The sequence below is a fragment of the Mirounga angustirostris genome, unplaced genomic scaffold, assembly GCF_029215605.1.
Source record: "Mirounga angustirostris isolate CCGP_5_RB_7025 unplaced genomic scaffold, mMirAng1.0.hap1 SCAF_1, whole genome shotgun sequence".
Lineage (NCBI taxonomy): Eukaryota > Metazoa > Chordata > Mammalia > Carnivora > Phocidae > Mirounga > Mirounga angustirostris.
The window spans coordinates 157,241,173-157,265,409 of NW_026991709.1; the positions used below are offsets into that span (position 1 = coordinate 157,241,173).

The 24,237-nt window shown below is 45.9% G+C and overlaps 1 protein-coding gene across 11 annotated transcripts in view; it reads right to left on the bottom strand.

Moving 5' to 3' along the window:
• The window catches only part of ZXDC (ZXD family zinc finger C), an 82,877-nt gene that overhangs the window by 46,580 nt on the left and 12,060 nt on the right, over positions 1-24,237 (bottom strand). For 3 of the 11 annotated variants that reach the window (XM_045904183.3, XM_045904185.3, XM_045904187.3), the window contains exons 6-9: positions 21,649-22,337; positions 20,502-20,564; positions 19,755-19,839; positions 354-523 (exon numbers count right to left, since the gene is read on the bottom strand). In XM_045904183.3, the coding sequence (XP_045760139.1) occupies positions 354-523; positions 19,755-19,839; positions 20,502-20,564; positions 21,649-22,337 (1,007 nt within the window). The other 8 variants (XM_045904184.3, XM_045904186.3, XR_008505096.2 and 5 more) reach the window with 7 other exon arrangements.

Sequence of the window (24,237 nt, forward strand, 5' to 3'; positions counted from 1 at the left end):
GGCCGTGAGAGGCATCCCGTGGCTCACGTGGGCAGCCTGAACAGCCTGAGGCCGGAGCGGGGCCCGGCACCTCCACTTCACGGGGCACCAGACACAGGGGGCATGGGGACACGGAAGTGTCAATCCTAGTAAAGACGAAAGCTCGGACAAATAGAGCAGGAGAGGGTGGGAGGAAGGAAGGAGCTGGGGTGACAGAGACATCATCCCGGACTTGGGATGGTCAGAAGCAGGTTGGGGGGCAGTTCCCAAGAGGAAGAGTACTGGAGGGGTGAAGGCTCAGGGAGACGCGGCCCGAAGCCTAGCCCCCAGCTCCCGCCCCATGACCAGCGTCCTTTGGGCTTGCTGGCTCTTACCTGCAGTAGCTGGACCTGAACGCACTGCACGCCGGCCGCTGGAGCTGGTCCTGGCAGACCTCCGCTAGGCACCACAAGGTTCCCACACAACCAGCCAGTCTGGCTTGTGTGGAAGTGAGTAGGACTGACCTTGCCATCTTTCATTGTCCTCTGAGCGGACCCCGAGGCTCCTGCGATGAAACAAACCAACACATGCCGTGTACCGTGCCTCACCGAGGCCACACTCGGGACACAGCCTCCCCACCGTCACTGTGTACAGCCCTGCAGACTTCAAACTAGTCAACAGGGAGAGTCACGGGCTTAAGAGGTGGAAAAAAACAAGATTTTGATTAGAAAGCGTAGCAAACTTACCTACGTGTCTTCTGGACATTCAGCGATCAGACCCCGGGTGCCCATTTCACGGGGGCAGAGGCTCCTCCTTACCCTGCAACCCCAAGAATGGGAGGCACACAGGAGATCCCCAACACCATGGAGCACAACTACCAGGCAGAGCTGCACAATCGCAGAAAAGGAACAAGGGAAGGAAACCGGCCAACACATCCCACCCTTGGGCCCCTCGGCGTGTGCTTAAATAAGCTGCCAAATCCTTCAGGCTGTTTTCTGTCCAGCTTCCTCTTCAAAAGTCATCGCTTCGTTGATTTCATAAAAATATGCTTTCTAAAATAACGAAGTACAAAGAAGAAACAAACAATCTGGACACCCAGAAAGGGTTTCTCTGACAGTCACGTGGTTTGTGAGCAGCACGAAATCCCAAAGACCAGTGGCCTGGATTCAAATCCTGGCTCCACCCCTGACTCTGCTACCTGACCTTGGACAAGCAATCTAAGTTCTGGCCTCAGTGTTCCCTCCCCGTGAAATGGGAACAATACTCCCTACCTCAAAGTTTTGGAAGGATTAAGTAGATATGTGACGCAAGTTTAGAACAGTGCCTGGGTCCTAGTAAGTGCCAGGGAATTTCAGGTGCTGTGACAGCTGTGTCCAGAAAGCCCGGGAGATGCATACGTGAATGACTTCATAAAGACAATTTTACAGTGAACATTATACAAGTTGACGAGAATAAAAGCATTTGATTTTTGTTGAATAAAAGCATTTGATTTTTGTTGAATAAAATGAAAAGGAACAAGTGAAACTGAAGGATGTGCTGAACTTCTAGAAAATACGTCTTCGTGAAAGTATCTAATGACCTAACGTTAAAGGGAAAAGAGAGGCTGCATTCTTTGTGTAGGTTTTTGTACTCGAAGTTTCCATTTTAAGCAGGAATGGTTGGTTCTGACACACAGGACGAGCCACCTCTGTTACAGCAAGTTCACCTTCGGTCTTGATGCCAACACCGGCCTAGAGGTCCCCGCTCCCGAGCTGTGCGCTGTGTTCCGTGTGCGCCCCGCGCCGCTGCCCGCTTGCTCCTGCCCATCGCCCTCGCGGCGTCTCCCCTTAATAGCAGGGCTCACAAAGTGAGGGCTTAAGAGCACTCACACGCAGGGCTGTCCGCGGCCGCAGCACGCACCGGAGAGCCTGGCTGCCATGAAACCCTGGGGTCACGGCTCCTTAACCCTCGGCACTTGACAGACTCCGCTCTGGGGGGCGCTGTAAGCCGTGGTGCCAGGCCACAGCCTGCTACTTCCTTCCTGGGCGCCTGAGGGGTTCTTCACCTCGGCGGCAAGTCTCGGTTTTCCAGGGAGCACATTCGGTGTCCCCTTCACTGCAGGGAAACGTAGTTCCATTATAGCTTTGAGTACGTCTGCCAGCTTCTCTGCCTCAGGGACCCCAGTCCCCTCCTGAGATGGATTAGCTCTGGCTGTCGTCCATGCTTCTCCCCAGCGCTCTGCAGCTTCAGGACAGCAGACCAGGGCTAGGACTAGGGTGAGCAAGCAAGGTGAGGGGCTAGGGTCCGGGATCCGCTCACTCTTCTTTAACAGTAAGAAACTCCACGTCACTTGCTATTCTCCCTGAACATGCACGCTACTCCGCTCAACTCTGGCTCTTTACCTGAATGTGTTGTTATGCTTTGAAGTCTTTTATTACCCTACATATTTCCCTGTGATAAAAACATGTACATAAATTAAAATTCTAGTTTTAAAAAATATCTTTTCTAGGGGTTGAAATCTTCATGTGAAAAATCAAGTTACTGTTGCAATTATTAGTAATGCAAACCCAACCAGAATAACAAAACCTATTAGAAACTTTGATAATAATGAAATATCAAAAGCAACACTGTACGGAGAATGCATGGAGAACAGTGGGACTGCCTGTTTTCCAGGAGGCTCGTGGGGCTGTGGGTCAGTACTACTCATTGCTAGACTCAGACATGGAGCTCATACCTTTTTGCCAATTAAAAAAATAATTTATTTTTTTTTTTGAGGATTTTTTTTTTAAGATTTTATTCATTCATTTGTCAGAGAGAGCACAAGCAAATGCTCGTGTGCTTTAAATGTCATTTCATCACAACTACAGCACTTTGAGCTGCAGCTTAGGGGGAACCGTGCCACAGAGCCCACACAGCATGGGCAGTCTGTATGTTAGGACGGCGCTTCTTCCCCACGAAAGGTCCAATTTCATTTTTCAGTTCAAATGAACATACTGAAACATGGTTCAAGGTATATTATGGAAACCACTATGAGATCAACTAAGGAAAGCATCAAGTAATGTATCTTTTTAAGCTACTTTTATAAAAGCAGGATTTAAATATGTATATCTAATGCTTATTATCTAGCTTTGTAAGATAAAAATGATCATTCTGAGCCATTTCTCATTTATTTCATAATGATTCAATGAAAGCCGTGTAGATCATACTCTCTGTTACCCATGAAGCAAGAATGGTCAAAGCCTTGTGCCCCTTCACTACATGTGTGCTAGCACGTATGCTATAAACGACGGGGAAATTAAGTACAAATCATGTGATCAAAATCAGAAATAGAACCCACTTAATTTTGCCAGAGAGCAGCATTATAGGTTTCCATAAAAAATAGTATACACTGCTGAAAAAGTAGTCAGTAACCAGAATATAATTTATTTTTGTTAAAAGGATGTACGAGGCAGGAAGTAAGACGGACTTGGTAGAAGTTAGAATACTTGGTAACACATCATAAGCTAAACTGGTTCTAATTACTGTATGAGCACACACACTGCATCACATTCTCTTTTCAACCTGTCCCTTCATCCGGCACCTGACAATCTGGCAGTCCTGCAGATGCCACAGTTACACTGAGAAGAATCACTACCCCATAACCGCAAGTGCTCTAGCACCTTCTCCGGTTAACAACTCTTCCTGGGGTGAAATGTTCATCGCTAAAAGGAACTGCTCAGGCTTACATACATGAATACTGCTGCTCTCGTGGGACTCTCCTTAAAAGCAGTTCCTGCTGGGGCGCCTGGGTGGCTCAGTCGTTGAGCGCCTGCCTTCGGCTCAGGTCATGATCCCGGGGTCCTGGGATTGAGCCCCGCATTGGGCTCCCTGCTGGGCGGGAAGCCTGCTTCTCCCTCTCCCACTCCCCCTGCTTGTGTTCCCTCTCTGTCTTGTGTCTCTATCAAATAAATAAATAAAATCTTTAAAAATAAATAAATAAAAGCAGTTCCTGCTAGGGCAAGAGCAGAAGGGTGGGAAAGGTGAGGGCTGACACCCCCAGACCCCCCTATACTGTATCTCATTTCAGAACATCTCAACACGCCCTCCTAGGAAAACTGGTACAGGAGGAAGGCCAAGCTGGCCGCAGAGTCCCAAGGTGGTCTTGATGCCTGTATGAATGAATCCATACAAGGCGCCTCCCTGAAGCCAGCACTCTGAAGTGTCCTGGGTCTGGGGCTCTGGAAGACTACTTTTATACACGCCCCAGGGTGCTGCGCCACAGGGAGCTTGGTGGTGGGGAAGGACTCACTGTCGTGAAGGGAAGGCGGACAGGAGAGCCTGCAGAAGTCCCGGACCCAAATGCACGGTCTCCAAGATTACAAATGGAAGATGACAATGGGAAGGCGGATTCCTTTCATGGAAGACCATGCTCGCCTCCCCTTCAAAGTCTTCTCGTCCGCCCAAGGTCCTGGAGGCCAGGCTGAACACTGTGCATCAGTACCCTGAGAAAGCTCCGAGGGAAGAAGGCAGGGCCAGGAGAGGGGAACCTGAGCTGATGCACTGAGCGCCCTGCCCCTGGCCTCCAGACTCCCCGCTCAGGGGAAAAAACACCTTGACCTGCCGGTGCCCTCGGGGCAGGCTGCTGGGTCACATGATCCCAGACAGTACACTGGGCCTTCTGCTAGTGTGCCATCACCGGTACAATGGCTGAAAATCACACCCTTCCTGAGTCAGCTATCAAGCCCACTAAGCCACGGATGCTGGAAGGCTTAAAGCCAACACACGGTCTCTACACACGACCCCATGATGGCCACGCAGCTGTCCTCACTAGTAAAAGATGCCATGGCACTACATGTATGTGACCAACTTAACTCATAGACCAATGTCAAGAAACATAAAAAATTTCTTTCTCACAGTGGAGATCCAGAAAACCTTAAGAGGGCAAGTCATCTTCACAGTGACTTAATTTTGCTTCAGTAATCTCAACATTTACCTGAAACACTGGATTGTTCCTAGATAACCTGAAAGAGCAGGGAGAGGAAAGAAGCGTAAAGCCAGCCAGCAAGTCAGCTTCCGTGAAGGAGACCTAAAAGACATTTGGGCATGGAATAGCCAAGTGAGCTGGAGTACGCCACTGCGCACCCTGAGTCCCCACCGATTCATCTGTGAACCGTGCTGCAGCGTGACCTCACCTCACAGCGTACCCCCACAGGTGGGGCCAGCAGCACACAGCCTGGCTCAGGCAAAGAGCTCTGCCCGCACACCATCTGAAGATGCCCCTATGCTGACAGCCACAGAACCCAGTGGCAACCCAAGCACGTGGCATCCCCGCCCCGGGAGGGCTCTGCGCTGAATACGGTCAGCTCTCAATCCTGCATACCACTGACTCCAATGTGTCACTTCCCCCCCAGCAGGTGCATCGGGGGTCGGGGGACCTGATAACTTTGGGCTCATGCAGGCTTTCTCTGCTGGGGATCCTCACTGAACCACAGAACACAGTGAACTATCCGAGTTACTATTCCCCAACTCTCCTCAGGATGGGAGGCTGGACCCGTTACATATCCTGGATGGTGGAGGACACTGGGGCTTAATGCTTTTATAGTTCCTGATGTGTTCAGTCCTACACGGCTATTAAAGGATAAACCACAATCATATTTATTCACAAGAAAAAATATTCATGTTTAATAGCAAAAAGCAGATAAAAATATATGTGTTATCATTTCTTCAAAATAAGTAACAGGTGTAGTTTATACACATGGGAAAATGTTTAACATCAAAACGCTGGAAGTGGTTTTCCCTGGGTGGTGGACCTACAGGGGAGAAAGCATGTAAGAAATCCACCATTAGTCTTCCTGAAGAGTAAACCAACATTACCGGAACCACTGTTGGACCGTGCATCCTTCGCTTACCGGCCTGCATGCCTCTGCTCCAGCCGGCCCCACCTGTCTAGCTGGCCTGCTCTCCACCAGAGCACTGGCCGACTTTCATCACCGACACTCCTCAGCAGTGTCTGGGTCACCAGCACAGTGGTCTCCCTGCCCCCTTATCTCTCCCTCCCCCTTATCAAAGTCTGCATGTAGATTTTAACTAAGTTATTCTTCCAGATGAACTTAAAACGGACAGGTGGTTTTTTTCTTTTAAAAAGTTCCTTTGGGATTTTAAAGGAATTGAATAAAAGATGTAAATTAACAGAATTGAGTGTTGCATCCAGGTACATAGTAAGCTGTAAACAGGGCCTTATCTAGGCCCTGCATGTGTGTCACTGGTGATCCTGAGATACTTTACTACTTTTATTGCCATCATGAGTGAGATCTATTTTCCATTATTGTTTTTCTGATTATTCTAAGTAGAAAAGCTACCCCTGTGATATATGCAAATATTTTTTGTACAATTAGCTACTTAGTTATCCTTATTTATAATTATTTGAGTCTATTCCCTTGGGTTTTCTAAGCCCAGTAATCATCATTGATAGGTAATCACATCGTTCTATTTGATTATGTTTTTCTCTAAAGCTTCCATAAAAATGTCCAATACTATTGCAGTGTCGGCTTGGTTGCCTCTTCCGATTATAATGGGAACACATCTCCTCACTGAAAATAATGCTAACTGCTATTCTAATTTGCTCTCTGTATTAGGGAAATCTTTTTAGTTCCTAGTTAAGGTTTTTATTTTTAAAAATCAGCAAAGATGTTTTCTCAACTGCCTTGCTTCACATCAGTGAAGATAACAGGGTTCTCCTCTGGCTTCCTGATGTGGCAAATTATATTGACAGATGCTTAACCCTGACCCACCTGGAACCCTGGACAAGCCCCAATCATCTGAAATCCAGGTGCCAGTATTTTACTCGGGAGTTCCACGTCTGCCTCACACGCTGAAGATGAGACACGCTGTTCTTGTGGGTTGTATAGCTGATGGCTCTGGAGCCTGTCAGCCTGGGATTCTACCCCTAGTGCAGTCACCAATCAGCTGTGCAGCTCCCATCAACTTCATCTCTCTGTGCCTCAGGTTCCTCATCCAGAAAACAGGGCATTGAGCACCTGCATTCCATAGGGTCGCTGTGAGAACTACCTCAGAATCATGCTGGGTATACAACCAGCTTGAATTAATGCTACACCTCTGTCAGGTGGAGCACTGGGGTATGTTAACTGAATGGCTGGTGCTTGAAATGTGTCCAGTGATTAGCAATCTATTCATGCTTTATCGTTCTTTCAACAAATATCGACTGAATCTTTACTCCATTGGGTACAGGGCTATAATGGTGATCCTTACCATGAAGCTTACAACTGGCCACCTGTGTCCTAAGTACAGATGTTTCCCAGGGACATACAGAGGAGCCTACAATCAACACGCAATGATGAAGCACTATAGCATCCTAGAAACAGAGGGGGCCAGTGGTGGCAACAGGCCTTGGAAAAGGTTTGGGATAACACTGCAGCCATAATGTAGTCACGGCCCCTGGAGAAACCGTTTACAATTAGGGGATCTGTCAGGGTCCCATCAGGGCGCCAGGAACACTCTAGGTATTGCATCCAGAGGGATTCCACGCTGACAGTGGGGCACGTCAGTGATGGTGCACTAAGGAGCAAACACCCTAGTCAGCATGGCAGGTAGGCAACCTCCCCCCCACCAAGAATCCAGAAAAAGGTCAGTGCACGTAAACCAGAACTATGTCAGGGGCTGCCCAGAAAGAACTGGGACCACGGGGGAAACACAGCCATTGTCATAAAACTCCTACCAAAGTGGGACGAAAGCAAGGTCCTGGCTCCTCCTTCCTCCCTCCACCTAATCTCCTGCCCAATGCTCCCACTGGCCAATCCTGGCTGGGAGCCTAGGAAAGACAGTTCCTGTGAAGGTCAAACCAGCAAGCTGGGAAGGGTGACTCAGACTTCACAGAAAAAGGCTGTACAGGAGGTCCCAGGGTGACAGGCTATGGGACAGAGTACATCCCCGGGCACCATCCAAAGCTCAGGACCACCAGGGCACACACGTCTGGCCAAGGACGTCAGGCCTGCGCTCCTGGGGTGTGGTTCCCACCTCTGTCACCTGAACTCTAAGAGGCCAGGGGCCTGAAACCACATAGACACAAAGCCCTGCCATTGTTTTCCTAACTCTGCTCCAACAAAAGGCTAACTGAAGGTAGTGATGAGCAAAACCTACATGGAATTAAACGAAGCACTGGGTCCTCCAATCAGCACTGGGCTGTTTTACAAGAACCTTGCGTGTTATCCACACCACCCCCTAGAAAGGCAAGTCCTGTATTGCCCCCCGTAACAGAGGGGGTGCTGCAGCAGAGAGTTTAGGCGCTTGCCCAAAGCCACCACAACCATAGGAGCAGACCTCAACCGCATTCTGGACTCCTGAGTTGGTGCTCGATCCCCAGACACTGCCGCTTGGCACTGTCACCACGAATGGCCTCACATGGCAGCACAGCTCGCGAATGTGTGGCCAAGCCAATCACATCTTTCATGAACAAAGGCCTCCTCCTCACCAGGGCTAGGGACCTGCCAGGGAGGGCTCTCAGCAGACTGCCAGAGTCAGACTTTCACGCTCACTTGATAGGGAGGTGGGAGGACCTGCAGGGGAACAGGCGCCTACCAAGGAGACATAAAGGAAGCGAGACATGCACTCCAGCAGGGAACAGCGCCGGGCAGGCATAAAGCTAACAGAAACCAAAGTAAGTGACAGCGGCTTGTCAGGAAAGGGCGGGCCTAGAGGACCAGGACGGAGAAAATCCTTATCACCTGCTCACTGTCCCGGGGCAGGACACCTCAACTCAGAGCGGATTCAGGGATAGGAGGTCACATTTCTCCACCAGCACAACTACCAGGAAGTTGGCCGCCACCAAGCCCCTGTACCCTGCTTTGGGAGATCTCTGGCTATGCCAGTCCTCAAAAGCACAGCTCCAGTCCGGGGACCACAAGGAAACTCGGCCCCATGGGAGCAATGACCAGAGATGGCTGTGGCCTTGGCCACGAGTGTACTGCCAGGAGGCTCACGGCATGAACAGCTGCTCCAGGCAAACGTGCTGTGTGTACCCTAGCCAGCAGGGGCTAAGCCTGGGCAGGTGAAGGTCAGCAGCGCAGAGGGAGCTACCATGGGCAGCTAGAGCAAAATCACCTAGTACCTAAAGCAAAGACAAACGGAGGGCCTCCCCACAGGCTGCAATCCATTTGGCTCGCCATCACAGGCCCCACCTGCCATCCAGGGTGCCTAAACGGAGTCCATGGGCGGTGAAAAAGCCCCACATTTTCCCACGCCCAGGGAGGGTCTTCTCCAGTTGCAGCCCAAACTCCCCATCCACCCCACTGGGGAGCCTCATGACACTCAAGGTCATACTCCACTCTTTCAGGAGTGCCTATGTCAATGTTCCCAGAATTCTCTTCTAGGAAAACAGTTACAACTGCTGCCGCTGCCCAGTTAACAGACAGCCTGCACAGGGGCCTCCCTCCTGTCTCCCTCAGTGTGGCCCTTCTGCTCTCAGCATGGTAGCAACAGGAAGAAATGGGAGGAGCCTGGTGAGAGATGTCCAAAGATTTTTGCTTTAATATGAGAAAAAAAATTAAAAAAAAAAAATATATATATATACACATTTTATAAAAAATAGATCACTGCCTTAATTTCATGGCTCAATCCAACCCAGTTAGTCAAACATTCCAGTGGCACAGACCGGCCAGTGGCACCAAGCAGGTGTATCGCCTTCCCCTCCATCTGCATGCCCATCTTCCAGTGCTGGACAAGCTGGCGATGCTAAAGGAGCCACAGAGGGGCCCACCCCATGCTGCCTGGCCCCTGCCTGTGCCCCGCTGCTCTCTTCACCCCTTTCTAGGAAGGGAAACCAATTCCAGACTATTCCTGTCTCAGTTTACAGGTGAAGCAGCTGGAGAGCCCACCCAAGTGCCCCAGGTACAATCCAAAAACCTCCATTGGTACACTCCATCCTGGGGTGGGGGTGGGGCAGAGGGGACAGCTGTTCCGGTCCCCACTACTTAAATGGGGGGTTAATATGTATTTTATAATTACGTAGTTCATGGATTTTCAAACACAGAAAATAAAAATGATGAAAAATAATTTAAAAACTCAATCTTAACACTCAGAAAAAAACCACTAACCCTGCAAGGGTATGTGTTCTACCATTTTTGTTTCTGGGCAAATACACATTTGTGTCTACCAATACCACACCCAGCGTTTCTCACTAATGCGGGACTTACCAAAACTATGCACCAAGTGTGCAGCTTTCCTGGTAGACATGAGCGATAACTATCTAGGAATACACAGTTCGGCACTGAGCAGCAGCGCATGCCTGTTTACGCAGATCCCCGGGTATTTCCGTGAGATGTTACAACACAGTCCTTTCACGACTGAACGTTATGCGTATCTTCTGGCTCTTGCAAATGCTATTAAGTGACCATCCAGAAATGTCACACTGCATCCCCACGTTCCATGCGCACCCATGTGGGCTCTGGGTTTCCTTGCCTCTGAGCACCAAACACACCCCTCTGCTTCACTTGTCGGCGGCCTTCTGCACAGCGCCTGTGCATGTCCCGTCCCCATTTTTCTACGGAGGCATTCATCTTTCCTCTCATTTCATGCTGTGTATGCTCATTTAAAACCTTTCAGTGTCCACTGATCTCCAAGGCCTGTGCCTCTGCTCCGCTCCCGGCATCAGTACCCTCTGAGCAGTGAGTGCACTGGGGGGGAAGGTTTCTGGCGGCCCAGCTGTAGAGCAGGCTGGAGGTAAATCTCTACCTTAGGGAGCTGTTGTGAAGATGAAACACGAGCTAAACCATGGAAAGCACTAATGGGGACAAAACGAGTGCTGGCTATCCAGACAACTTTCCATGCTTTTAAAAAACCTGAAACCTCTCATCTTCTTTATCCTATATGGAATTTTAGTCTTTTTCCCAAAAGGCCATTACTCATTTGCTGATAATCAGAAGAGCCACCTTGACACACACAAAGAAGAGTGTGTAGGTCTCAGGCCTATCTATCAATGAGCGTCCCTGTGTCCTGGCCTAAGGGGCACAGCACCACCACAGTTTTTCAATGGTTGTCACCTGCGAGATGTCCCCACAAACACAGGGCAAATCCTCCAGGCTAGTTTCCCATGCATCCTCAGGAATCCCTGACCACAGGTTCCTACACAAGTGCTCCGAAATCCCCTCAGAATTTCAAATGGAATTGCATGAAATACTGTGGGAAGAGTTAGCATGTCTACAATAATGACCTCTTTCTCTCCCAAACCCCACAACTGTCAGCAAATCTTGTTGACTCCATCTTCAAGACAGATCCAGGATTTACCCACCTCTTCCCACTGGCGGCCACCATCTGCCCGTGGCCACAGTCATTTCCTACTAGGGACTACAAGAACTCCCTACCTGCTCTCCTTGCCCCTTACAGTTTATTTTCAGAACAGCAGCTGGAATGATCCTTTTCAAAAGATCATGTCACTTTTCTTTTTTTAAAGATTTTATTTATTTGAGAGAGACACAGTGAGAGATGGAACACAAGCAGGGGGAGTGGGAGAGGGAGAAGCAGGCTTCCTGCTGAGCAGGAAGCCCAATGTGGGGCCCGATCCCAGGACCCCGGGATCATGACCTGAGCCGAAGGCAGACACTTAATGAATGACTGAGCCACCCAGGCACCCCACTTTTCTAATTATGCCTCTTTGTCTCCCCATCTGCCTCGGAGTGAAAGCCAAAGTTCCAACAATGACCCAAGGCCCTAAGTAGCCCTAAACTTAGCCTGGCCTCCCACCAACTCTCTGACCACTTCTGAAAAGGCGCCCCTGGGCCTCCCCACTCTGACAACAAAGGCCTTTCTGCTGAGAGCACTTTCTAGCCTCAGGCTCGAAGGGACTTTGCCCAGATCTGTCTCCCTTCCTCACCTCCGTTGTCTCCTCCTCTGTTGAGGCCTCTCTCTACCCCATTAAAAACCACAAACCATTACTGACCTGTTTCCTTGTTTTATTCACATTTACCATTTGATTTACTGTTTTTGCTTATCCAAAGCTCCCTCCGCCCCCGCCCCAACTCCCACATCAAAATGCAAGCAGTGGTGTCCCAGCGTGGCACTCAGCAGGGACGCTATCAAAACGGAGTCCGGACATCTGGGAGCATCATCTCCTCTCTCAGTCAAGTTTTGTTGTGTCCTCCTCCTCCTTTATGTCCTGCCCACTTATGAAATTTCCCCCTAGTTGGTCTGGAATTTTTTGCTACTGTTCATGAGCTATTCTCTCCACTGCATTTCCTAACTAGCTACTGCTGCCACACAGGACACTGCTGATGGTTACATGTTTATGTTATAACATAACATATGTCTTTTAAGTTATATGTCTTTTAAGTTCTAACCAGTTTTCAGTTGATTCTATGCGGTGTTCAAATAAGCGGTCAAATCATCTCTGAAGTTACTGTCTCCTCCCTACAAGTTCTTATTTTTCTTGATTTCAATGGCAAGAACCTCCAGAGCAATATTAAACAGCAAGGGTAACAATGAGAATAAAAGCAATTCTGGTGCGCATGTGGAATGCCTTCGGTAAGTCACCAGTAAGTACGATGTTGGCTCTTAGTTTGGGCTACGGAATCTTTATTACATTCTTACTTCTACCAATAACGGATACCAATTTTTTCAATAAATACAAAATCTACTCAGAAAATAACATAACCTAAGTACCAGACTTCCTAATATTAAATCACTCTCAAACTACAGGACTAAACCCCACTTGGTCAGAATGTTAAAATATTTTGCCAAATCATAAGTGTATTTTATTTAGAACATTCCCCGTGTATTTTTGTAAGTCATCAATCTACAGCTCTCCTTTTAGAGGTTATCCTTGTCAGGCTTTGGTATCCAGATCATGGGGAGTTTCCCCTTCTCCACAGAGCCCTTGAATACCATTTAATGTACATGTTCCACAGAAGAGTAGAATCTTCTGTATAACCATCATGTAAGCATGAGCCTCTGAAATACTAACTTCATTCGGGGGTTCCTGAACTGTTTCTACTCTTATTTTTGAATAATGTGATTTCTATGGGAAATTATGCATTCTACTGCAAGTACTCCAATGTATTACCATACAGTTTGCATGCTATTTACTTTCCACTCAATTGGTGGAATTCACTTATGCTTTTTTACTCTTGGTAAAACCACTCAGATGGAGGGAGACACTAACAGGTGAGGGGCTGTATCCACTGAAGGATGTCTTGTTTGGCCCACACAGAAGGTTTTTTAATTATGAATAGGTTGCACAATCAAGTGTCAAAATCTGGATCTGACTCTCCTTAGGCATGTTCTTTTTCCATCTTAAAATAAGCAGGGGGAGTGGGAGAGGGAGAAGCAGGCTTCCTGCTGAGCAGGGAGCCCAATGCGGTGCTTGATCCCAGCACCCTGGGATCATGACCTGAGCTTAAGGCAGACGCTTAACTGACCGAGCCACCCAGGAGCCCCTAAATTTCTTTTTTAAGATTTTTTAAATTTATTTGACAGAGAGAGAGACAGCCAGAGAGGGAACACAAGCAGGGGGTTGTGGGAGAGGTAGAAGCAGGATTCCTGCCGATCAGGGAGCCCAACGCAGGGCTCGATCCCAGGACCCTGGGATCATGACCTGAGCCGAAGGCAGACGCTTAATGAATGATTGCGCCACCCAGGTGCCCCACTTTTCTAAATATGCCTCTTTGTCTCCCTTAGCTTCCATCTGGCTCTGGTCACATCCCTTGCCTGCATACATAACAAGAAGCTGACATTGACTGCTTTTAAGCACCTCACCTGTATCATCTAATTCCCACAAGAATCCTGAGTAGCTACTTTTATTAACCATTTTACAAAGGAGAAAGTAAGCAGAGAAGCTGCTTGTTCAATTCACACTCATAACTGGATGGTGATCCAGTTTTTCTATAACTATCTATAATCAGCTTTTATTTCTTTTACCAGAGTTTAATAGGTTCTGTTGTTTTCCAAGTAATTTTTACTTTCTTTTTTTTTTGCTTTTGTTTTAAGATTTTATTATTTGAGAGGGAGGGAGAGCGAGAGCAAGAGCACAAGAGCATGGGGAGGGAGAAGGAGACTCTCCGCTGAGCAGAGAGCCTGATGTGGGACTGAATCCCAGGACCCTGGGATCATGACCTGAGCTGAAGGCAGACACTTAACTGACTGAGCCACCCAGGTGCCCCTAATTTTTTTTTTAAGATTTTTTTTAAATTTATTTGACAGAGAGAGAGACAGCCAGAGAGGGAACACAAGCAGGGGGAGTGGGAGAGGGAGGCAGGCTTCCCGCTGAGCAGGGAGCCCGATGCGGGGCTCGATCCCAGGACCCCGGGACCATGACCTGAGCCGAAGGCAGACGCTTAACGACTGAGCCACCCAGGCGCCCCAAAGCGTCCCTAATTTTTACTTTCTATTTTATCACGTTAGTGTCAAAAAGCATGTACTGCCAGGTTGGGTTCTTTTCCTCCCTAAAACTTTGTTACGGTTTTCCTAATGGCCTAGTTTGTTCAGTTTAATTTCAATAAATATCCGTCCCATGGTTATGGAGTAGGATCTATTAAATCAATTTTATGTAAACATCTTCCATATCTGAATTTTTTTGTGCTTAATCTGCAAATGAGTTAAATTACCCATTTCCAATACTGCTAAATTTTCATTTATCCAATTCTCCTAGATTTCCATGTTTTTACTTTATCCTATTTGATATTATAAGTTTTCATATAAATATTCACATGAATGGTTACAAATCTTAGTCTTGCTGTTGATTACATGTGAACAGCAACCAAAGATAGGGAAAATCTTCTCTCCCCAATTGCTTCTTTTGAATTCCACACCTATGACATTAGTACTGACCCCTTGTGAGTTTTGTTTTATCTGGTCTTAAATTTTAACCTTCCTCAATATTTCCATCCAGGGTGTGCCTCTTTTAGACAATGCAGAATTGGGTTTTCCTTTTTGACTCAGTCAAGAAAAAGGGCAGTCAGTAGGTTTTGCTGTTTACTGTGTCTTCCTGTAAGTCCTATCCGTTCTTTTCCTTTCCCCAGCTCTTAGACACATGAAAGGTACACATCTATTCATGGTTGGTTACAAAAAAAAAAAAGTTTGTTTCGCTATCAGATTCAAAAATGAAAGTTTCTCTTTACTTTATGTTGAGAAAATATTCTTGGTTTATTTTGAGGGGATAAGCCACAATACTAAAGATAAACAAACTGGCACAATTTTATTTTCTATATGCAACAGCAACCCAATGGGAATAATCTTGAATTTTAGACCCTATACCTTATTTTTCCAATCATTCAGATTGCACATTTTATAAGAATCAATATGTGCACTCTGCACTTAACTACAGTGATAACAAAATCCCAACTGTGTTTAAGTGACTTAATTCCACTAAGTCGTTTCCCTTCAACTTCTTTGTTCCTAGATTTACTACACAACAATCTTTTAATCCTGAAACCCAAAAAGCTCCCAAACCGACATTTCCCCCCCTAAATTTGGTGCCAAAAATAATTACCAGCCAACACCTGACCTGAACTCATATTAAATGAATATATTTAACTGAAAAGTGCTGATGTAGTAACTGGGCGTGTTAAGAAATATAGAATAAGTTTTCATATAAATACTCACATGCATGGTTACAAATCTTAGTCTTGCTTACCTTATTACCACTCTAAAACGTAAAATATTTTGAATTCAAAACACAGCCAGCATGTTAATGTACATGAAGATATTTCCTAGCAGTCTGCTGGGAGGGCCTAGACACAATGACAGCTGAGTAGCAATGAGCAACCACCACAAGGAGCACCCAGACCTTGGTTTCTAATACATTTTCCTAATAAAAGGAACAGCGCTCCTTGGGGGAGTGGCTGAATACTGGGCTGGAGCAGGGAAAACACAGATGGTGCCACGAAGTAGGGAAATGCTCCCCTAAAAAGCCAGGGTGCGTCAAAAGGGCACAAGATTCCAACCGAAAGAGTTCCCAGTGGCGAAAGCTGGAACAATCTGAACAGCAAAATAAATACTGGTAATACTGATTATAGTCCAACATTCCTTATAATAGCCTAAAGGATAACCACCTTTGAGTCCATACTGGTATAACTGAATAAATGAGGAAGAAGAGACAGCTTTTCTTTACAGAAGTTGTCTAATAAATGTACAAGAATAAGGGGGAAAAAAATCACCACTAGCACATCACAGTAACAAAATCTACCCTTAAGCACTGAATTGGTGGGAGGTTTAAGGAGAAACAGGGTATTTGTACAGAATGCAGGGGCAGATTAACCTTGCCCAAGGTCAAGTCTGGCCTTTGCCTCTGGCTCCTGAGAAGAAATCACAAGGTCCTTGGAAAGTCCTACCTGGCAAGCGTGTCTGTTTACCTGGGAGTTCTCAGCTACTCCACAGAGTCTAACAGTGTGACTTCCAGTGTAGGTCTTGGGTCACAGTGTCAGCTTGTCCTTCAGAGGGGCTGAAGACTAAGTCAGCCTCATGAACAAGCAGCCATCTGTGCAATCACAACTGATAAATGTCTGGACATGAAGGCCGAGGTGAGCTCCCCTGGTTGCCAATACTTCATGTATACTGTCACACAATGGGAGAAGTTAGCATTGTCTACAACTCCAAGGAGAGGCTGATGGGAAGCTTCACACTAGGAACCTCCCTGGAGCCTACCCTATGCCCCTCCTCTTCCCTTGGCTGACTTTATTCTATATCCTTTCACTCCAATAATCTATAACTGAGTTCTGAACCCTCCTAGAGAATTAGTGAACCTAAGAGTGGTCTCAGAGACCCTCGAACTTTTGTAGCTGGTGTCAGAAGACAGGGTCATCTTGCAGATCCCTGAGATTTGCACACCACCCCAAAGTATCTACCTCAAAAAAAATATTTATTCACTGTAAAAGGAAAAACAGGAACTTCATGATGGAGAAATCTGGCAGACAACGCCTTAACCCAGTGATAATGGTTAACATCACCTGTAATATGTTTATTGCATGGACCCCAATAAGACGCAATGAGATGGGTACCTCACTTCTGGCTCCAAAAAAATCCATCACCTCAGCCTAATCAAAAAAGCATCAGATAGGCCCAAGCAGAGTAAAGGACCAGCACTCTGCAAATGTATCATGAAGGGCCAGGAAGGCTGAGGACCAGACCCAGACAGTAGGAGACTAAGGAGTTGTGACAACCAAGTGCAGCCTGGGGCCCCAGACAGGATCAGCAAAAGGACACCAGTGGGGAGTGCTGGTCAAATCCAGATAAAGTCTGCAGTCCACTCCCTAGGACTGCGGCGGTAATCACTCCTTAGCTTGGGTAAACACGCTATGACTGTGGGAGATGGTAATATGAGGGGAGATTGGGTGAAGGGTTCTACAGCTGGAAAACATGAACAAGTAACAATATTCACAGAGTATGGCCAACTAGGGAATCATTTTTTCCGCAAGTCTGAAAAAGTCTGAAATTCTAGTAAAATAAAATGGCATGGCGGGGGGGGGGGGGGCGGAATAGAGTTGGCCCCAAAGATTCTGGAAAAGGGATTATTCCTCTATCTCTTGGCTGATGACAAGACTTCAAGAGGGCTTTTCAAGAAAGATATGTGGGGGGCAAAGATGTAAGTCTTCATAAATACAAGAAAATACTTCTACTACATACACATTTGGAGGCTGGAGATGTGGCAGTTTCCAGATTTCTATTTCCTCTTAAAAGCCTATAAAATGTTTAAATCAATGAGTGTATAAAAAATACTCTGACCACCACTGGAGGATGCAAAGAAACCAGTTCATTATTTTGAAAACTGATAAAGAAAAAGATTCAGACATTTATCCTGACATTCCAGTATGACTGTACTTGAAGGTAAAGATAGATGAGAAGCTGCTCTTTACAGAAATAGTCTAGCTAGTAATGAGAAATATCCTTCTGCAAACCCTCAGGAATTAATAAATCCAGTCACTGGTCATCAATGGCTGCTAACAACACAGGACAGACTGACCACCAGATGTCTGGGACCTCTGGAAGAGCACCCCACCACTGGCAAATGACTTTTGTCAACCCGACAGCTGACCCACCAGATCAAAGTTCAATCAGATCAAGCCGCTAAATGTAACTACTGATTTACAGGGAGCACAGAAGACAGAGGAACCTGTTAAACTACAGCACAGCAATGAAATCGGGCAAATCTAGACTGGCCAACTCGACAGGACAAGCCACCCAGTTTCTTCCACAAATACATGGGAGAGAAATGGAGGGACAGATCTATACGTGTTAAAGATAATTAAGAAACATATCAACCAAGAGTTGTTCCAAGAGGAACTTACTTGGATTCTGATTTAAGCAGAGAGTTATAAGAAACATTTACAGCATTTGAGACAACTGAAAATTATAACACTTGCTAGATATTAAGGAAATACTTATTTTTTAAAGAAGTGATAATAGCATATGACTATGTTTTTTAAGCGACCTTATTAAAAGATAATGCTGAAATATTTCTAAGAACAATTAAAAATAAATAAAACCACCTCTACAGAGGCCACCCCAAAGCAATGCAATCAATGTGACATGTACTATATACCTATATACCTGAATGCTCAGTGTTCTTCCTTCAAATGGAGATTATCCTATCAGGTTAAAGGCATCTGGCTTCCTTCACAGACTTTGCCTAGTCTGTGCTGAATTCTTTCACTCTACATACCTCCTCTCCCCCCAACACACACCTTCTTTTATTATCTCTACAAGTGCCATCTGGACACTTTCTGAACTGCCCTGAACCCTTCTCGCGTCACAGTGAACATGAGCATGAACGACATCCGTTATAGGGCAATATCTGCTTTACAAAAACTGATTAACAGAAAAGAGGGAGTTAAAGAAGCCATGATATTAAGAACAGAAAGACATAAAACTGTACTGCTAACCCTACATTGCGTTGTACAATTCATTGTACATTTTCTCTGATTATAGAAATCACTATTTTTTTTTAAAAAACATTTATTATTTCAGAGAGAGCATGTGAGAGTGAGCACACACATGCGTGTGGGAGGAGGGGCAGAAGGAGAGGAAGAGAGAGAGTATCTCCAGCAGACTCCCTGCTGAGCGCACTGCCTGACTCAGGGCTCGATCCCGCCACCCGTGAGTTCATGAACTGAGCTGAAACCAAGAGTTGGACACTTAACCAACTGAGTCACCCAGGCACCCTACCCTTTGATACTACTATTCAAACAAATTTTAGATAAAGAGACATATGAAATATGCAGAAAATGGTATTAGAAGAAATCACCATTACCTTTACAAAAGGATTACCACAGTCTCTTTAAGCACTGCATCCCTCTATTCCACTTTCTGGATGGACGGACAGATAGGTACACGAGGCCACATACTAGGTCTGGTTTGGTCCAATGAGTGTTTTTTAAAAATTCCAAAAAAATTGCTGACATTTTAAAATGACAAGATTTCAACAGAACTCAGAACTGGATATCCACAATGCCATGTGCCACCCATGTCCCCAGGCTCTTCCTAATGCCAAGGTCAGGGGCCAGTGGCCAGTTAGCATCAGGTTCGCACCTCTGCTCTTCTGACACCTGGCCAATCTGTTCTTTGTCCTAGCAGCCTGCTAGGCAGCAGACATTGAAGTCTGTGTCCACTAACTTTTGCACAGCTGTTTTTAGATAAATAAAACATGTTCATACTGATGCTGGAAATTTTGCTGGTAATTTTTTCTTAAGTTCACATAAAATAAGGAGTTGATAAAGGGCATTTTGAACATAAAAGTAACACAAAGAACATAGAAACACCTATTCTGCGTGTTTCTTCTGTCCTTAATTAAGGCCCAGGGTGACTCAGATCCCTCAATCCCCCAGCACACACAGCCTCACCTGCGTTGCTCCCAGTTCCTTTCTGCTTTTTTTTCTTGGCTAGTTGAATGGCTCGGGAATCAGTTCTTGCTGAGCCCCCACTTTCCTGAGACCAAAGAAAAGTGTGTCAGTCACTCGTTCCAAATAGTAAAGGAAGGGTAGCAAGGGAACTACGGAAATGTACTAAGTCTGCCTCCTGAACAGAGTAGATAGAGTCCAATAATCTTTGAGGATCTCCAGCAAAGGTTCACGGAGAATCAAATGTTACATCCAATTATAGTGACAACTAAACAGAATGAGAGTTGGAACAATATACATAATTTTATTATCCAGAGAAGCAAAGTTTATTCCTCCAAAGTCTAAAACATATTAAAATACTTTACACAGAAACTGTTATAAAAGGAGTTACATACTTCTCTGCTGTCTGAAACAACCAGCCTTCCCTTGGTGGTTCAGGATTAATTAACTGCAGCACTTCTCAACATTCTCCAGAACATGCCACACAACACTTGTACGGCAGACCCAGGGAGGTCCTATTTCATATACCCACTACAGAGGCCGCTCTGGTGGCAGGTGCTGGACTCAAAAGTTATATACACCAAAACAAGAACTACATTACTGAATTCAGAAAGGTTACGGAGGGAGCCAAACAGTCCCATTCAAATGGGACTTCACTTCTGTAAATTTGTGAACGTTTGATGAGAAAAACAGCTTAATGCTTACCACTACAAAAAGAAAAAGAACATCCCTCAACAGCTTGTGGCATACCTGTAACCCATTCACCACACACCATCTGTGCTCAGAGAATCGAGGCAGCCCAACGTCACACAGCTAGCGAGAAAATGAACAAGGAGTCAGGATCAAGGTCATGGCGGCTCGTCCTGCCTCCACCCACAGTTATGGCTCTGGAGATGCAGTGGCACCAAGGAACTATGGTTTCCCAAGGCACCAAGGCCCTCCACACAGGCCCTGCCTCCCCACTGACCTCTGAGCCTCGGCCATCTCCCCCTCTGGCCACCTAAGCAAAGGCTGCCAAGTATGGCTATGCCACTGACAAGTGGGAGCCATCAGAAAAGGTACGACAGACTGTGCTTCTCTCAGACTGAAAGGCTCATGGTAGATGGGTTACCACATCCCTCACAACTGATTCAAATTCAAAGGATTTAACTTTAAAAAAAAAAAAACTGTGGTAAAATAAGATTTAACATTTTGAACAATATAAATATCACCATCAAATTTAACCTGTGCCACAAAGAAAAAACCTATTTGATCATTCCCATCTGAGACTGAGGAAATAATCAGACTCTCCCCCAAGAATCTTTAATTAAATAATTTTAAATTAAATTATATTAAATGTATTAACTGACATAAATATAATTAAAGTATATTAACTGTCGAGCCTCAAAATTGGAGAAGTACTCTTATAACCCTCCAGAAAGAAAAGCTCACAAACCGCATGGTTTTAAAGTTTCCATTAAACCTGATGTCACGATTCCTCTTCCTCTGGCCATTACTAAGTCTAAGGACCTGTTATTCCGTGAAAAGCACAAAGGCAGAACATCTCAACATTATGAAATACGCCCCCCCCCTTTTTTTTTTCAAGAAAAGAAACATATCATCACAGAATCACAGAACTCAAAAGGACCTTAGAAATCATCTAGCCAAACCCCCTCATTTTAGAAATAAATGAGAACTTAAGGCTCAGACAGGATAAGTGATTTCCTCAAGGTCGTAAAACCTAGTCAGTTCCAGACTCAAGATCAGAATTCAGATTTCCAGACTTGTAGTCCAGGGCTCCATCTTTTCGCAAACCAGTAAGAAATGTCTGCACATGAACGATTAATCCAGAACATCCTCAAAACCGAGTGTAAGAGAAGCGAGTTACGCGGTGGTGACTGAATAGAGCACTTCATACCAAATAAAAGTTGCCGGTCCCCGCACTGAGCCCCGTGTCTTTCTGAGGACTGTGCTTTTCCGCAGGGCTGCAGAACACCGACCTGGGCACCCCTCGGCTCCGGTCTTGCTGCCTCACGGTGTCGGGGCCAGGAGGCGAGTCTGGTTCCACTTTGATTGGAGCCAGCAATTCCGGGCCACCGGTGTTTCCAGGTGGGGGGCTCGGAGAGGTCAGTGTGGTGGTGTTGTCTGCTAAATGACCACCCGAGGTCAAAGCCTGTGGATCCGGACTCAAGTTCTTGACAGGCAGAGCTACCAGACAGCCTAATGCTCCTGCGCTTACAGTCGGCACGTCGTCCACACTGAAGCTGCTCTGCTGAAGAACTGTGGCTGCAGTGCCAAGAACAAGAGGGCTATCCAGGCTTGGAGGGATGTCACTGTGGGCCACCAACACCAGCGGGTCCATGGGCCCCAAGGAACTATTATTAGCAGGAAGGTTCCCTCCGAGTGAAGCACTCACAGAAGTAACATCAATAGTCAGGATTCCAGAGTTCAGCGCCTCATCTGAGGCCCCCGCCGCACTACCACCATCACCGGGTGCATCAGAGAAGAGCGCTGCCAGGTCTATGTTGTTGAGCTCACTTTGGCCTGGGCTGCCAAGCTCACTGCTGTGCGTAAGAGAACTCGGAGCTCCAAGCTGAGGGAAGAGATCTGAAAGAGAAATGAACACTCCAGTTGTTTTATGCACTTTAGCAGACTCGGAAGTTTTGTTTGTGCTGAGACATTATGTAGCAAGCAACCCTTCAAGGTAACATCAACATCTACTCCTCCTGCCCCTGCTGCCTGGTGCATCAAAGGTGGCCACACACTGAAGAAAGGCATTGCTTGATAACCTATCAGGCATTCTACAGACACTATTACAAATCCTTGAGCTCACAGGGATTTCTCCAGATAGGAAATGACCTGAGAGTCTAAATAACATTTCCTAAAGTCACATCAGCTGGTAATAGAAAGAGGCAAGACTTAAATCCATGTCTTTCTGGCTTCAAACCCTATGCCCTTTCTGCTACACAACAAGAACTGCACTCGGAAGCCCGTAAAACCTTCCACAGAACGCAAGTCTTCAGAAGTCAGACACAAGCTGAACTCTGGCTCTGGGATATTTTTGGAATCGGCTGGTGTCAGCTCATGTCTCATCAAAATCTATGCCCCACTTCACAACTAGCTGCCATTCCAAAACAAATTTGAGTCATCTGGGGATGATCAGTGGGGGAAAAAAAAAAACTGTCCTGTCTGGCATGCTCTGGGATCAAGGCCCTGGCTCAAGGTCCCAACCCTAGGACTACAGAGAACTAAGACCATCAGGCCCCAGGCACTCTGGAGCTATGTCCCCTCCATGGAGCTTCTCCTGATGGGCTCCCCCAACCACTATATTTGCAACCTCCAACACTCCTTCCTCCCCCTAGGCCATGATCATCCTGAGGGTAGGGAGTCTATCTGACCCACAATGTCCCTTCAGCACCAGGCACCAGCGCCTGGCCCCTAAGCAGCACTTAATGATTATAGCAAAAATAATTTAGTAAATCCCTCTTTAGTCTTAATTGTTCATTCAGCCTCAGTTGTTCCCATCACTCTTCTAATATTTGATTCTCTGTTATTCAATTAAGTAACGTGAACAGACTACCCTTGAAGGAATAATGAGCATTAACATACTTTTACAAAATTTCATTGAGGGGTGCCAGCCTCAGTTGGTGGAGCACATGACTCTTGATCTCGGTTGGGGTTGTGAGTTCGAGCCCACGTTAGGTGTAGAAATTACTTAAAAATAAAATGTTAAAAAATTTCAATGAATATTCAAGTCAGAGATTTATACACCAGTACACCCAATCAATCATCCCAAATCCTAGGACTCTTAAAGCACCAAGTAAACAGGAAGATGAGAATACAAAGTATTTGGGTAAGGGAGCCAAACAAGGCCCTGAAGTTAATCCTTCCCAAGAAATTTGTAGCTGAAGCTTCTAGAAAATGCCAGTGCCCGGCCAGAGGGAAAAGGCTCTCTCAGTTCTCTGGCTCTATTCCTTCTACACCAACTGTTAGCTAATCCCAAACTCATACTTTCCAGTGGTGGACACCAGCTCAGAGTGCCTGTTAATAGTTCTAATGCAAACCTATGAAAGAAATCCACTACAGACCCTCCCAAAATAAATTAATAACCAAATCCCAAATATTATCTTCTTTAGCTGTCAAACTACTTTGAAATTTAAAAATAGTATCGATATATTATTGCTTCTTCACTAAGTATCTGAGAACCAATAAAACAACTTAAAAAAATGGCAGAGATTCAGAAATTAAGAATGGAAAAGTGTCTCTTTTACAAAACCTTCCAAAAATTCCTTTGACTATCTTGAGAATTTCATAGGGATAAAAAATTAATAATAATCTCGGTGTGGATACCAATTTGTTCACAAATTTCCTATTTAGTGCTGAAATCACAGATATTTACTGGACACCTGCTATTGTCGAGATATTCAGAAATCATTAAATGTTAATTAATAGAGCATCTAGACCAAGGTTACAATCGTGACCTCGCTCCAGCACTTCTCAGTGTATG